This window comes from Mercenaria mercenaria, chromosome 18, assembly GCF_021730395.1.
Source record: "Mercenaria mercenaria strain notata chromosome 18, MADL_Memer_1, whole genome shotgun sequence".
Lineage (NCBI taxonomy): Eukaryota > Metazoa > Mollusca > Bivalvia > Venerida > Veneridae > Mercenaria > Mercenaria mercenaria.
In genome coordinates this window covers 40,513,978-40,530,193 of record NC_069378.1, presented here as the reverse complement: position 1 = coordinate 40,530,193, position 16,216 = coordinate 40,513,978, and the positions used below count along the sequence as shown (strand labels likewise).

Below are 16,216 nucleotides of genomic sequence, written 5' to 3'. Positions count from 1 at the left end.
TTATAGGACTTATTTGAAATTTCATTATTGTTATTAGTTGGACAGAGACAGTCAGGGTAGATAACTATGGACTGGTTTTATGTCAAATTACCTCCCTTTATTTCAAATTAAAATGGGTATATCTCCATTACTAACGAAGATACTGATCTGAAATTTCATTTATGTCAACAGCTAGATTTATTTGGCAGATCCTTCTTTTGTTCACTTACAATATTTATTTTTAGCTCACCTGTCACAAAGTGACAAGGTGAGCTTTTGTGATCGCGCGGTGTCCGTCGTCCGTCGTCCGTCCGTGCGTCCGTGCGTCCGTGCGTCCGTAAACTTTTGCTTGTGACCACTCTAGAGGTCACATTTTTCATGGGATCTTTATGAAAGTTGGTCAGAATGTTCATCTTGATGATATCTAGGTCAAGTTCGAAACTGGGTCATGTGCCATCAAAAACTAGGTCAGTCGGTCTAAAATAGAAAAACCTTGTGACCTCTCTAGAGGCCATATATTTCACAAGATCTTCATGAAAATTGGTCAGAATGTTCACCTTGATGATATCTAGGTCAAGTTCGAAACTGGGTCACGTGGGGTCAAAAACTAGGTCAGTAGGTCTAAAAATAGAAAAACCTTGTGACCTCTCTAGAGGCCATAATTTTCATGAGATCTTCATGAATATTGGTCAGAATGTTTATCTTGATGATATCTAGGTCAAGTTTGAAACTGGGGTCACGTAGGGTCAAAAACTAGGTCATTAGGTCTAAAAATAGAAAAACCTTATGACCTCTCTAGAGGCCATATTTCTCAATGGATCTTCATGAAAATTGGTCAGAATGTTCATCTTGATGATATCTAGGTCAAGTTTGAAACTGGGTCACGTGGGGTTAAAAACTAGGTCAGTAGATCTAAAAATAGAAAAACCTTGTGACCTCTCTAGAGGCCATATTTTTCATGAGATCTTCATGAATATTGGTCAGAATGTTCACCGTGATGATATCTAGGTCAAGTTCGAAACTGGGTCATATGGGGTCAAAAACTAGGTCAGTAGATCTAAAAATAGAAAAACCTTGTGACCTCTCTAGTGGCCATATTTCTCAATGGATCTTCATGAAAATTGGTCAGAATGTTCACCTTGATGATATCTAGGTCAAGTTTGAAACTGGGTCATGTGCGGTCAAAAACTAGGTCAGTAGGTCTAAAAATAGGAAAACCTTGTGACCTCTCTAGAGGCGATATTTTTCAATGGATCTTCATGAAAATTGGTCAGAATGTTTACCTTGAAGATATCTAGGTCAAGTTCGAAACTGGGTCACGTGGGGTTAAAAACTAGGTCAGTAGATCTAAAAATAGAAAAACCTTGTGACCTCTGTAGAGGCCATATTTTTCATGAGATCTTCATGAATATTGGTCAGAATGTTCATCTTGATGATATCTAAGTCAGATTCAAAACTGGGTCACGTGGGGTCAAAAACTAGGTCAGTAGGTCTAAAAATAGAAAAAACCTTGTGACTTTCTAGAGGCCATATTTCTCAATGGATCTTCATGAAAATTGGTGAGAATGTTCAGCTTGATGATATCTAGGTCAGGGTTGTAACTGGGTCATGTGCGGTCAAAAACTAGGTCAGTAGGTCGAAAAATAGAAAAACCTTGTGACCTCTCTAGAGGCCATATTTTTCACGAGATCTTCATGAAAATTGGTGAGAATGTTCACCTTGATGATATCTAGGTCAAGTTTAAAAGTGGGTCACATGCCTTCAAAAACTAGGTCATTAGGTCAAATAATAGAAAAACCTTGTGACCTCTCTAGAGGCCATGTTTTTCAATGGATCTTCATGAAAATTGGTCAGAATTTTTTATCTTGATGATATCTAGGTCACATGTGCTCAAAAACTAGGTCACTATGTCAAATAATAGAAATAACGATGTCATACTCAGTTGAACACTGGGTCATGTGGAGATAGGTGAGCGATTCAGGACCATCATGGTCCTCTTGTTTTAATTACTTCCCTTTTACGTTACTATAAATAGCTTATTTTTAGTAACTTTTTTATTATTGACCGTAGGGAAAAACCGAGACCACTTTTCTGTGGTACAACATGGATGGTACCTCCAATTTTTAGGTGTATTTTGACATATCTATACCGTGTAAGAATTTTTTTTTCTTTTTGGTTAAATTTCTTCCCTTTGTTGTTCCTGTCCTTTGGACTTTGATATTTTACTGAGGACCTTCTTGTCCTCAAGTGCAATGATAACAGGTGAGCGATATTGGGCCATCATGGCCTTCTTTTATATTTTCTGCATGGCATTACTACCTCACTAATGAAGTATGCATAAAATTGCAAATAATTCCTCAGATACAGCCTTTCTAAGGTATTTTTATGCCCCTCTTCAAATTAATAGGAGTTAATTTCTTTGCACCTGCCAGTCACTTTGGTAGGTATGTCAGTTGATCCATCTGTATTACATGCTAAAGTGAACAGTTATTGCCCAAAAGCTTGAGAACCACTTGACCCAGAAAATTTAAACTGGAACATGATTGGGCATTGTTTTTGGGGTCAGTGGGTCAAAGATCAAGAGGCCTGAACCTTGAAAACAGTATCCACACCATAACATAAGAACAATAACTTGAGAACCACTTGAACCAGAACCTTTAAACTTGACAGCATGATTGGGCTTATAAATTAGATGAGCCCTAATGTTTTAGGGATCAGTAGGCCAAAGGTCAAGATCACAAGGTCCTGAACCTTGAAAATGGTTTCCATTGAATAACTTGAGAACCACTTGACCCAGAACCTTCAAACTTGATAACATGATTGGGCTTAAGATGTAGATGACCCCTATAGTTTAAAACTTTAGTTTTAGGGGTCAGAGGTCAAGGTCTCTGGGACCTTAATGTTGAAAACTGTTTCTGCATGGTAATTTTAGAATCACTTAGCCCAGAACCTTCAAACTTGATAGCGTGATTGGGTTTATGAATAGTTGACCCCTATTTTTTTTTAGGTAAGAAGGTAAAGATCAAGGTCAAAGTGATCATCATGGAACTGAAAATGGGGGTTTGAATGTGGTAGAAACAGTTCTTGTATCAAATACTTAAAAGGTGGTTCACTCACCCCTCACAACTTTGAGTCCAAACCATGCCAGCATGTAATATTATTTCATTTGAGGAGGTTGTACCTGAATGTACCATAAGTCAAAGAGTACCCTAGGTTTTTCCCCTTTCAATAAAGCTAGAAAGTTAGCATGAATGTACATGGTAATGTCTAAATTCAAATCCCAACAAAAAACAACAAATAAATAAGAGGTAGTTGTTTATGAAATCCAGCTTGAAATGGCTAATCGATTGTTTTTGATAAAGGATCTGATTAGAAATTGTAAGTAGACTGGTTACAATAATAGATAAAACATTTGTCTGTATCTCTATAAATGGCATTCATATCATCATAACTACAATGAAAACTATTTACGGGTATTATATGTAAGCTGAGTCACTACCTTAAGCATAATTCTATACATCTTGTACCTTAAACTGTTACATCTTTCATTAATTAGCATTATCAAATAGGTTATATTGTTGTGAAGGGGCCTCAATGGCCGTGTGGTTAAGACCTTGACTTGCCCCTCACCGTTCAGGGTTTGAGCCTCACTCGGGCGTTAAATTCTTTGAGGAAGCCATCAAGCTGGCTTATGGAAGGTTGATGGTTCTACCCAGTGGCCCCTCCTGATGAAATAAGGGGTACCTGGGGTTTGCCTCCACCATAAAAGTTTAAAAGTCACCATATGACCTATAGTTGTGGTGGTGTGATGTTAAACCTAACAAAAAATATATTGTTCTGAAACTTTTAATAGAGCCACTTGTTCAGCGCAATGCTCTGTAGTTGTTGTTCTTCTAGCAGGTATGTTAAATGTACATGTCTTTCTTTTCTGAAGCTGAAGAAGACACACTTACACCAGATGAAATAGCAGTGATCATGCGGTCTCATGAAGACATGAATGCAGCCGGCCTTAACAAGGGTGGTGCAACTGCTAGTGGTGGTAAGACAAATAATAAACTGTTTTCTCACAATGGGAGATAATTTAGGACATAGGTGCATATTTTATATGTAATATATTTAGTGTAGGATAGAAAACACCCAATGTATGTACATTGTAGGCACTAGACAGTTTAAACTCTATATTTTCTTTTGCTAAATACCCAACAGAACAAACCAACCATTAAATGAGAACTATTAGACTGCACACTATCATGTACTCTTTATGCAAACTTTATTGAGTGCATTTAGCAATAGAAAAACAACATAATACTTCTGTCTCTGTACCACTTGCCTGTGGAAGAATATGTGAGAGAAAATGAAGTTTGAGCCCTGATTGAGATGAAAATTCTCAGTGTGGATATGATAAACCCACAATAAATTTGCTGTGAAATCTGTAATATTCACATAGTTCCAATATTCATTGTTTTTGTGGTTGCATGAATCCACAAAATTAAATTGCAATCAACACACAAAATTCCTATTCATTTTATCTTCAAAAGTTGAAATAGATTGACCCTTACCATGCTATACATATAGTGAACTTGTCCATCTTTCAATTTGGACAGTACCATTAACTGTCAAAAGGGGGTGCTTATCAAAAAGATACGGACTGAATTGCGAACAGTGCAGAACATGATCAGACTGCACAGATGTGCAGGCAAATCATGATCTGCATTGGTCGCAAAAGCAGAATCAATCGTGTCTGTATGTCTGTCTGTCACAAATCTTGTCTGCGCTTTAAGTTGAACAGTTCTCATCTGATCTTCACAATATCTTAACAATAAGTCCTCGGCTAAGTTTAATAACTAGCCAAATTGGCAAGGGCCCTTCCGAATTAAGGCCCTTGAATTACCGAAAATTGCTCGGGTATTGGGGCATAAATGACTCATATACTACTCATCATGCAAATAGTAGTAAATAAGTCATTTATGACCCAAGACCTAATCATGTCAGATGATTAGGCAGTTGAGGTCTTGGTGCATGGTTGACTCATATACTACTATTCAGGTGATTAGGCAGTTGTGGGAGATGGCTGCTTTTCTCTAGTTTGGTACTTGCATAAACCAACCTATATCTTGTATGAAATTCAGAAACACTGGTAACTTAATAGCTTAAAATGATAACCAATACAATTGATATCTGTAATAGTGTTGAAAAGCTGTGATAAAATAAACAACAGAAACCAAGCTATTTTGTCAATATTTCAGGAAATGACCTGACCCCAGAACAGCAGGCCATGTACGATCAGAGAAAGAAGGACCGCAATAGCTACCTCCCTTCCTCTGACAGACGGGACAGTTACGAAGAAGCCATGGAAATGGTTGGTATTTATAAAAATAGAAATTTTGTCTTTACTTGACTGTTGATAGACAGCAGAAAAAAAATTTTTGGTGTCTTTGTCTGACAATAGGGACATGCATTTGTCAGTTTTACATGAATTTTTAGCTCATCTGATTTTTTGGAAAAAAATGATGAGTTATTGTCATCTCTTGATCGGCGTCGGCGTTGCCTGGTTAAGTTTTATGTTTAGGTCAGCTTTTCTCCTAAACTATCAAAGCTATTGCTTTAAAACTTGCAACACTTGTTCACCATCATAAGCTGACCCTGTACTTCAAGAAACATAACTTCATCCTGCTTTTTGCAAGATTTATGGCCCCTTTTGTACTTAGAAAATATCAGAATTCTTGGTTAAGTTTTATGTTTAGGTAAACTTTTCTCCTAAACTATCAAAGCTATTGCTTTGAAACTTGCAACACTTGTTCACCATCATAAGCTGACCCTGTATATCAAGAAACGTAACTCCATCCTGCTTTTTGCAAGAATTAATGCCCCTTTTGGACTTAGAAAATCAGTTTTCTTGGTTAAGTTTTATGTAAAGGTCAGCTTTTCTCCTAAACTACCAAAGTTATTGCTTTAAAACTTGCCACACTTGTTCACCATCATAAGCTGACCCTGTACATCAAGAAACATAACTCCATCCTGCTTTTTGCAAGAGTTATGGCCCCTTTTGGACATAGAAAATATCAGATTTCTTGGTTAAGTTTTATGTTTAGGTAAACTTTTTCTCTTAAACTATCAAAGCTATTGCTTTGAAACTTGCAACACTTTTTCACCATTATAAGCTAACACTATACATCAAAAAACATAACTCCATCCTGCTTTTTACAATAATTATTGCACCGTTTGGACTTAGAAAATTGTTGTTTTTTTTGGTTGAGTATTAATTTAAGTCAGCTTTTCTCATAAACTATCAAAGCTATTGCTTTAAAACTTGCAACAGTTTTTCACCATCATAAGCGGACGCTGTACATCAAGAAACATAACTCTGTCCTGCTTTTTGCAAAAAAGATGGCCCTTTTTAGACTTAGAAAATCATGGGTAGGATAATATTTCTATTATACAAAAAAATCAGATGAGTGTCAGCATCCACAAGGCGGTGCTCTTGTTAAATAAACTAGAATTGTGTGTGATATTTGGGATATTTATATTGATCAGTGCAGCCATGAAAAAACTAGTCCCCTACCAACAACAATGATTTGACAGTGTTATAATCTATAGATCTGACAGCAATTTGCAAAAGCTTGAGCAAAGTCTATAACTTGAGAATTTATGGTATAAGATATTAATGAATAAAGAAGATTTTTCTGGTGTAAATTTGCCATATTGTCTTAAATTAACAGGTTAAAGATTCCTTTTCTCTTAAATGTAAGGTTTATTGTTGTGAAAAATATCCGAGTGATATAAAGCAAAATATTTTGGAAGTTTTCAGTTGTTAAGTAGATATGCATGTTTTATGGTGTTATGAGAAGTGTAAGATACACCATGTTATGTTCCTACAGTTTCTTTGAAAAAAAAAGAATTGTATCAAAATGCTCTATTTTGGGGCTTACATACTCCAGCAGCACAATTATTGTTTAAGCTTTAATCAGAGCCTGTAGCTTGGATGTAAAATGTTGGTATGCTTTCATTTTCCATTTACATTTTTTTAGTCATGAAAATTAAAATAACTGAAAGAGAACTGTTAGAGTACTAGTCTGTTCAGGACAAAAAGTACTTCTTATTAGATAAACAATGGAAACTAAGCAATTGCCTTTGACAGTTTATTGAAATTAGAGGCTTGAAATCTTTGTGTTCAGCATTATTATTAATTATAAATATTGTATAACTTGTTTTGCCAATACAGGAGAATGGGGCGGTGTTGCCGGTAAATTTGTCTCGTATTAAAGTGTATGAATTCTGTATGGTTGAAAGATGGAAAACACTTTTCTGTTTGCTGACTTATTCAAGGCTCTGCTTGATTCACATCGTAGTTTTTCTTTTTTGTTAACTGATGGTCTTTTACTTAATGATTTGCCTAATTAGACAATATCTGCCAATAAAACTGCTGTTTAACACCTGTGTGTGCTATAAAATTTGTCTGTCTTATCAAAAATAAGAATATAAGTCAGTTATCACATACGTGAATGCTGCAAAAGTTTTCGCAGTCTTCTAACTGAAGAGTTTTTTCCTGTTCAAAAATGATTAAGGTTTGTAACTTAAGCAGATCTGATTTAAAGGTGATATGTGGTATTAACTTGTGTTTGGTTTGTAATCATGTTACTGTTTCAATAATAATAACTTGAAGTGATAAAGAATTTAAGGTTCTAGAATAGAAGATGTGAAACAAACAAAACTGCCTTATTCTATAAATACTTAAATAGGAAAAGCATGTAAATTTCAGCAGTTACCTAAATAGAGCATGTTACTTAAATGAGCCACGCCATGAGAAAACCAACATAGTGGGTTTGCGACCAGCATGGATCCAGACCAGCCTGTGCATCCACGCAACCTGGTCAGGATCCATGCTGTTCACTTTCAAAGCCTATAGCAATTAGAAAAACCGTTAGCGAACAGCATGGATCCTGACCAGACTGCGCGGATGCACAGGCTGGTCTGGATCCTTGCTGGTCACAAACCCACTATGTTGGTTTTCTCATGGTGCGGCTCAAATATACATTCAGATTCTATAAATTTATGGGACTTTCTTGCATCATTTATAAGGTACAAAATATTTATTTCTTGTCAGTATGATACCTTATTGTTCTGCCTAAACATAGCTTGAAGAAGATTGGATGCAGCTAAACTAAAGCATACATTCATGTTGCATGCAGAATTCCCTGTTTGTGCTATGTATGGGAAAATGCCTCTGTGTATACCTAATATTTATCAAAAATCTTAGTACAGTGTGACTACAGGTTTGGAACAGCAAATCTGAAATATTTGTTTCAGATAATTCATCTGTACCGACATTATTATTCTTGTATGCTTTTTCCTGTCAAAACTTTAGCTCATACAACCAGTGATTTTTATGCTAGTGAAGATTGTCACAAAAAGTGAATACATGATCATACAGACATTGCCTATTCTCATAATGCATTACTATACAGACATTGCCTGTTGTCATACCGTATTTTCCGGACAATAGGCCGCTGCACCGTACTGGCAGCAGCCATATATTTTAACTATATTAGAAATAAAATTTATGGTATAGGCCGCTCTGGCATATTGGCCGCGGCCAATACTCAGCAATGCGGCGATTTTGACCGTGTTATATAAAGACTAGCTGTCCTTGATAAATAGCCATTGAAATCGGTTGTATTTACTGGTAATCACACTTGTTAATACGTCAAATGCAGTGAACTATAAAGTCCGAACTGTAAATTATCGTTAGCTGTTTTCAAAGGCCCTCTTGGCAAAATTGTCCATTCTGTACTTTTAACCTGATTCGATCGGATAAGCAAATTATGGCTACACCGACGAAAAAGAGAAAATTGTTCGGTTGCATAAGCTGAAGAGAATGGAAATCAATATGATGGTCGCTACTTTGAGGTATGTAACAGAAACACTGTTCTGTTCGGTAATAAGATGACGCAATACCGGTAATTGTCTGTTTGCGTCTATTCATCTTTTGTCTACAGGACAATAGAGATGTAAAACAACTGGGCTAATTTCACAGTTTGTCTTTCGTGGAGATTTTATAAAGATGGGAATTCTTTGAATTATGAACATAAAACATATTGATTTCATGTTAAAAACTATTTCAAATACCGAGTTGTAATATTGATATTATTTATAGGCCACATGAAAAGCCCATTTAGAAAAAATAAAATGACGTATAGGCCGTTTCGACGCATAGGCCGCACCCCTAAAAATTTCACTTTTTTAAACGTGTAGGCCACGGCCTATTGTTCGGAAAATACGGTAATGCATGATCATACAGACATTGCCTATTGTCATAATACATGACTATACAGACATTGCCTGTTGTCATAATGCATGATCATACAGACATTGCCTATTGTCATAATGCATGATCATACAGACATTGCCTATTTGACATAATGCATGATCATACAGACATTGCCATTGCCTATTGTCATAATACATGATCATACAGACATTGCCTGTTGTCATAATGCATGATCATACAGACATTGCCTATTGTCATAATGCATGACCATACAGACATTGCCTGTTGTCATAATGCATGATCACATAGACATTGTCTATTGTCATAATGCATGATCATACAGACATTGCCTATTGTCATAATGCATGACTATACAGACATTGCCTATTGTCATAATGCATGATCATACAGACATTGCCTATTGTCATAATGCATGACTATACAGACATTGCCTATTGTCATAATGCATGACCATACAGACATTGCCTATTGTCATAATACATGCCTATTGTCATAATGCATGATCATACAGACATTGCCTATTGTCATAATGCATGACCATACAGACACTGCCTATTGTCATAATGCATGACCATACAGACATTGCCTATTGTCATAATGCATGACCATACAGACATTGCCTATTGTCATAATACATGCCTATTGTCATAATGCATGATCATACAGACATTGCCTATTGTCATAATGCATGACCATACAGACATTGCCTATTGTCATAATGCATGACCATAGAGACATTGCATATTGTCATAATGCATGACCATACAGACATTGCCTATTGTCATAATGCATGACCATAGAGACATTGCATATTGTCATAATGCATGACCATACAGACATTGCCTATTATCATAATGCATGACCATACAGACATTGCCTGTTGTCATAATGCATGATCATACAGACATTACCTACTGTCATAATGAATGACCATACAGACATTGCCTATTGTCATAATACATGACCATAGAGACATTGCCTATTGTCATAATGCATGACCATACAGACATTGCCAATTGTCATAATACATGACCATACAGACATTGCCTGTTGTCATAATGCATGATCATACAGATATTGCCTATTGTCATAATACAGACATTGCCTATTGTCATAATGCATGATCATACAGACATTGCCTGTTGTCATAAAACATGACCATACAGACATTGCCTGTTGTCATAATGCAGACATTGCCTATTGTCATAATGCATGATCATACAGACATTGCCTGTTGTCATAAAACATGATGATACAGACATTGCCTGTTGTCATAATGCATGATCATACAGACATTGCCTGTTGTCATAAAACATGATCATACAGACATTGCCTATTGTCATAATGCATGATCATACAGACATTGCCTATTGTCATAATACATGATCATACAGACCTTGTCTATTGTCATAATGCATTCAATACCTTCTTTTGTCCTTTTTGCAAAATAAGTATATTTTTTGTAAACATCATTTTCATACATTTAGTATAGATTTAAAGTTGCATTTTTATGCCCCCGAAGGGAGGCATATAGTTTTTGAACCATTTGTCCGTCTGTCAGTCTGTCGGTCTGTCAGTCTGTCTGCAATTTTCGTGTCCGGTCCATATCTTTGTCATCGATGGATGGATTTTCAAATAACTTGGCATGAATGTGTACCACAGTAAGACGACGTGTCACGCGCAAGACCCAGGTCCGTAGCTCAAAGGTCAAGGTCACACTTAGACATTAAAGGATAGTTCATTGATGGGCGTGTCTGGTCCATATCTTTGTCATCGATGGATGGATTTTCAAATAACTTGGCATGAATGTGTACCACAGTAAGACGACGTGTCGTGCTCAAGACCCAGGTCTGTAGCTCAAAGGTCAAGGTCACACTTAGACGTTAAAGGATAGTGCATTGATGGGCGTGTCCGGTCCATATCTTTGTCAACCATGGATGGATTTTCAAATAACTTGGCATGAATGTGTACCACAGTAAGACGACGTGTCGCGCGCAAGACCCAGGTCCGTAGCTCAAAGGTCAAGGTCACACTTAGACGTTAAAGGATAGTGCATTGATGGGCATGTCCGGTTCATATCTTTGTCATCCATGGATGGATTTTCAAATAACTTGGCATGAATGTGTACCACAGTAAGACGACGTGTCGTGCGCAAGACCCAGGTCCGTAGCTCAAAGGTCAAGGTCACACTTAGACGTTAAAGGTCATTTTTCATGATAGTGCATTGATGGGCGTGTCCGGTCCATATCTTTGTCATTCATGCATGGATTTTAAAATAACTACGCATGAATGTGTGACACAGTAAGACGACGTGTCACGTGCAAGACCCAGCTCCATAGGTCAAAGGTCCTAAACTCTAACATCGGCCATAACTACTCATTCAAAGTGCCATTGGGGGCATATGTCATCCTATGGAGACAGCTCTTGTTTATTTAAGGCAGTCATCAGAAATCAGTATTATTTAACTGCAGTTCTTATTTGAATTTCTATTTATGCTTTAAGATTAGACACATGTAGTGACTCCTTTGCTACAATTGGTAATTGTAACAAAGTATTTCAGGACAACATAAATATTTGTGTTTTTACATTATTATGTTTGATAGAAATCTAGAGCCAGCCTAAAGGTATGTTTGTTTCTTGTCTGTCTGTCTGACCACAGTGGTAGTTTTCTGTGTTCACTAATATACATATAACCTAGACCTTGTCTGTTTTTGTATTGAGTTGAAGAGGTGTACATAATTTTGTAAATCATTTATATGAAAAACAAAATATAAAGTGATTCTTGGTGTTGAGGAAATTTTGAACATTGAACATTGTTTCTTTGTAGTCTGTGTTAACCTGATAATTTTTGTGAAAGTTTCTTAGAAACTCCTAGAATCTAATAGACTTCATAGGATATGTTGCATAACTCTGTTTAACGTTTTGTCAGAATTATTCCCCTTTTTGTCTTGTCCCTTAAGTTGAAGCAAGACTAAGCAATCCAAAGTCCCAAGGCGGCGATGGCATCAACAATTGGGAATAACTCAGAAACCTTTACATATATTTCTTTTAAACCTTGTAGGATGATTTAAAAACTAACTTTAAACCCACATGGTGACTCCTGGCCCCCTAGTACCTTGACTTCAAAGAAATTAGCATTTTTTTTTAATGATGTTTTTGAAAATGCACAAAAATGACAATTTCTCAAGAACCTTTACATATATTGCTTTGAAACCTTGTAGGATGGTTCAGAAATTCATTAATCAGAATGTTAAGATGTGCATCTCCATTTATTACAAATTTAAATTTTGCAATAGTGTTAAAAATATAATGCAAGTGTTAAAACCCCTTGCATGAGTCAGAATGCCTTTGGGTGAAACACTTTCTAGTGGTGGCCTTGTTTTGCATAATTTCTCACAAGTAATTTCTCACAAGTCATTTTCATAAATTTGGCAATCAGACATTTTACAAAATTATAATTGTCCTTTTCATGCTTAAAAATGTTGTAAGGAAGTTATAATAATTATCTCGAAATAATGTAGACTTCGCCTGTAGCTTTGATATAATTGAGCTGCGCCATGGGAAAACCAACATAGTGGCTTTGCGACCAGCATGGATCCAGACAAGCCTGCGCATCTGCCCAGTCTTGTCAGGATCCATGCTGTTTGCTTTCAAAGCCTATTACAGTTAGAGAAACTGTTTGCGAACAGTATGGATCCTGACCCTACTGTGCGGATGCGCAGGCTGGTCTGGATCCATGCTAATCGCAAAGCCACCATGTTGGTTTTCTCATGGCGTGGCTCATATAAAGCTGCATAAAAGATACATCATCATGATTCACAATCTTTCCAAATTTGACATGAATAATACCAGACTATTAAGTTATGCCTCTTCAATAGCAGTCATTATTAAAGCACAAATCCAGCACACAATTATCATCATATTTTCAAAAACGTTAATAGCATAGTGACTTTAGCAGGATGCTTTTGTTTAGTTTGCACTTACTTTTATTTGTAGCTTATCTATCTACATTAATTTTGATAGATAATATATAAAAGTCTTAGTCAGTTAATCTGTAAGAATACTTAAAGCAGTATTAACCTCTTTGTTCAACATCTGAGATGGGGTTTGCCAGGAATAATGTATATTTATTTATGTCCCTGGGTTTGCCAGTAAATAGTCTTATTTTTATGCCCCCGGCATCTACTGATGCAGGAGGCATATAGTGATTGTCCTGTCCGTCCCTCCGTTGGTAACCTAATGGGACTGTTTCGTCTAGTATCGATACCCCTTACTAGAATTACTTGATATTAATGCAGATGTAACCTGTGACCATTCCTCACCTTCACCTGACCTCAGTTTGACCTTGACCTCATTTTGGACTTAGGTTAATCTCTTGGTTAACCAAATGGGACTGTTTTGTCTAGCTTCAATACCGCTTACAAGAATGAATTGATACTAATACATTATGTAACCCTTGACCATTTCTCATCTTCAGATATCACCTGACCTCAGTTTGACCTTGACCTTGACCTCATTTTGGACTTAAGTTGCTTTATATGGGCCATCTCTTGGTTAACCAAATGGGACTGTTTCATCTAGCATCAATACCGCTTACAAGAATGAATTGATACTAATACAGATGTAACCTTTGACCATTCCTCATCTTCAGACATCACCTGACTTCATTTTGACCTTGACCTCATTTTCTTGGTTAACCAAATGGGACCGTTTCTTCTAGCATCAATACAGCTTATAAGAATGAATTGATACTAATACAGATGTAACCTGTGACCATTCCTCATCTTCAGACATCACCTGAGCTGAGTTTGACCTTGACCTCATTTTGGACTTAGGTTGCTTTATTTTGGTTAACCAAATGGGACCGTTTCATCTAGCATGAATGAATTGTTACTAATACAGATGAAACCTGTGACCATTCCTCATCTTCAAACATCTCCTTACCTTAGTTTGACCTTGACTTTGACCTCATTTTGGACTTAGGTTGCTTTGTATCAACAAGGATGCCACCGTGGGCATCAAGCGTTTACTGAACGCAGTTCCTTGTTATTCAAGGCATCATAGATTGATGTCAATATTGAGTGGGACACTAGCTTGGAACACTTACATGTAGTGGCGTAACACCACTGGAGAGTTTTTAAAACTGATTAATGGTGTACTAGACCTCAATATTAATATCCACTATGTTTGACGCTTAATAAAAGTAAACCCTTATCTAGGTAATAGCAAAGAAATACATGTAATATAAAATGAACAGCAGCATTGTTCAGGGCTGCTTTCAAATGAAATCATGTGTCCTCTTATTAAATAAAGTATGAAGAAAGCGTATTTGTTGATAAGTGAGATTTTGTTCTGTTGTCAAGGGATTTCAAGGTAACAGCTAAAGCTAACATGTAGAAATATTTTCATACTGTACAAAATAGAGTAATTTGCATGTTATTAAAGGTCTCTTGTTTTTGAGTATAGTATGGTCACTACACTTGTTGAAGCCAAAATCTGTTGAGCATTTTCCTTTGCAATTGCTGAAAATACATTTTGGTTGTGATTACTTTATTTAAATGTTATATCCTTCTAGCCTGGCTCTCTGGCTGCATGGTTATTGTTGTGCCCCCCCCCCCCCCCCCCCATGAGTGGTGGGGGCATATAGATTTGGTCTTGTCCGTGCATCCGTCCGAAGTTCGTGACGCACCTAGCTTGAAAAGTATTTGACATAAATTGATGAAATATTGCATGAGTCTTTATCATGATATGAACTTGCGCACCTCCTATTTTTCATCTTGCTCCGCCCCCTATTTTCAGAGTTATGGCCCCTGAAATAGTCAAAAATGCACATTTTCACCTTGTGACATGCCTAGCTCAAAAAGTATTTGATATAAATTCATGAAACCTTGCATGAGTCTTAATCATGATAAGAACTTGGGTACCTCCTATTTTTCATCTGGCTCCGCCCCCTATTTTCAGAGTTATGGCCCCTGAAATAGTCAAAAATGCACATTTTCACCTTGTGACATGCCTAGCTCAAAAAGCATTTGATATAGATACATGAAACCTTGCATGAGTCTTAATAATGATATGAACTTGCGCACCTCCTATTTTTCATTTGGGTCCGCCCCCTAGTTTTAGAGTTATGGCCCCTGAAATAGTCAAAAATATATTTTCACTTTGTGACGCACTTAGCTCAAAAAGTATTTAATATAAATGGTTGAAAACTTGCATAAATCTTTATCATGATATAAACTTGCACACCTCTAATTTTTTGGCTGGCTCCACCCCTTTTTTTTAAAGTTATGGCCCCTGAAATAGTAAAAAAAATGCACTTTTTCACTTAATTATGTGCCTAGCTCAAAAAGTATTAGATGTTAATTCAGGAAACCTTGCTGGAGTCTTTATCATGATGTGACCTTGCACACTTGGCATTCTTCTTGAGAATCTTAGCTCGTGTTACAGAGTTATGGCCCTTGAAATAGCCAAAATAGTGAATTTTTTGTTTGTGATGCTCATAGCTCAAAAAGTATAGGGCCTAGAATAATGAATCCTTTGCATAAAATGTTTGTTGAGGCTATACCACATTAAGACTGCAAACATTTGAATTATTGCCCTTTATTTTTGACAAATGTAGCAGTGGGGGGCACACCCTGTGTCCTACAGACACATTCTAGTTTTTATATAAATACTGCAAACATTTTATGAGAAAATTTTAAGCCTCTAAAACACATGTTAAATAGTGCAATTTTATCTGATGGCTGAACCATTCAGCCCCTTTGTTTGGAGTCAGGGGCAATAAAAAATGTTGCTATAGAAACAACCTGCTGGAGTTACTTCCCTCTTGCCGATGAAAACTGATATATATAGATAAGAACAAACGTAGGGATGGGAGCCAGTCTAATATCCTCCTTGCAACTGCTTTTACTTTCTCAAAAAACTTATTACAATAAATTATATTTATTA

General features: G+C 36.5%; 1 protein-coding gene across 3 annotated transcripts in view; it reads left to right on the top strand.

Annotated features, from left to right (window-relative positions):
* Positions 1–16,216, top strand: part of LOC123539461 (uncharacterized) — a 40,222-nt gene that overhangs the window by 12,194 nt on the left and 11,812 nt on the right. Inside the window, exons 5-7 of one of the 3 annotated variants that reach the window (XM_045324099.2) lie at positions 3,914–4,018; positions 5,226–5,338; positions 11,872–11,892. In XM_045324099.2, coding sequence (XP_045180034.2) covers positions 3,914–4,018; positions 5,226–5,338; positions 11,872–11,892 — 239 coding nt within the window. Of the gene's footprint in view, positions 1–3,913; positions 4,019–5,225; positions 5,339–7,201; positions 7,223–11,871; positions 11,893–16,216 lie in introns of all 3 variants that reach the window. The other 2 variants (XM_045324098.2, XM_045324100.2) reach the window with 2 other exon arrangements.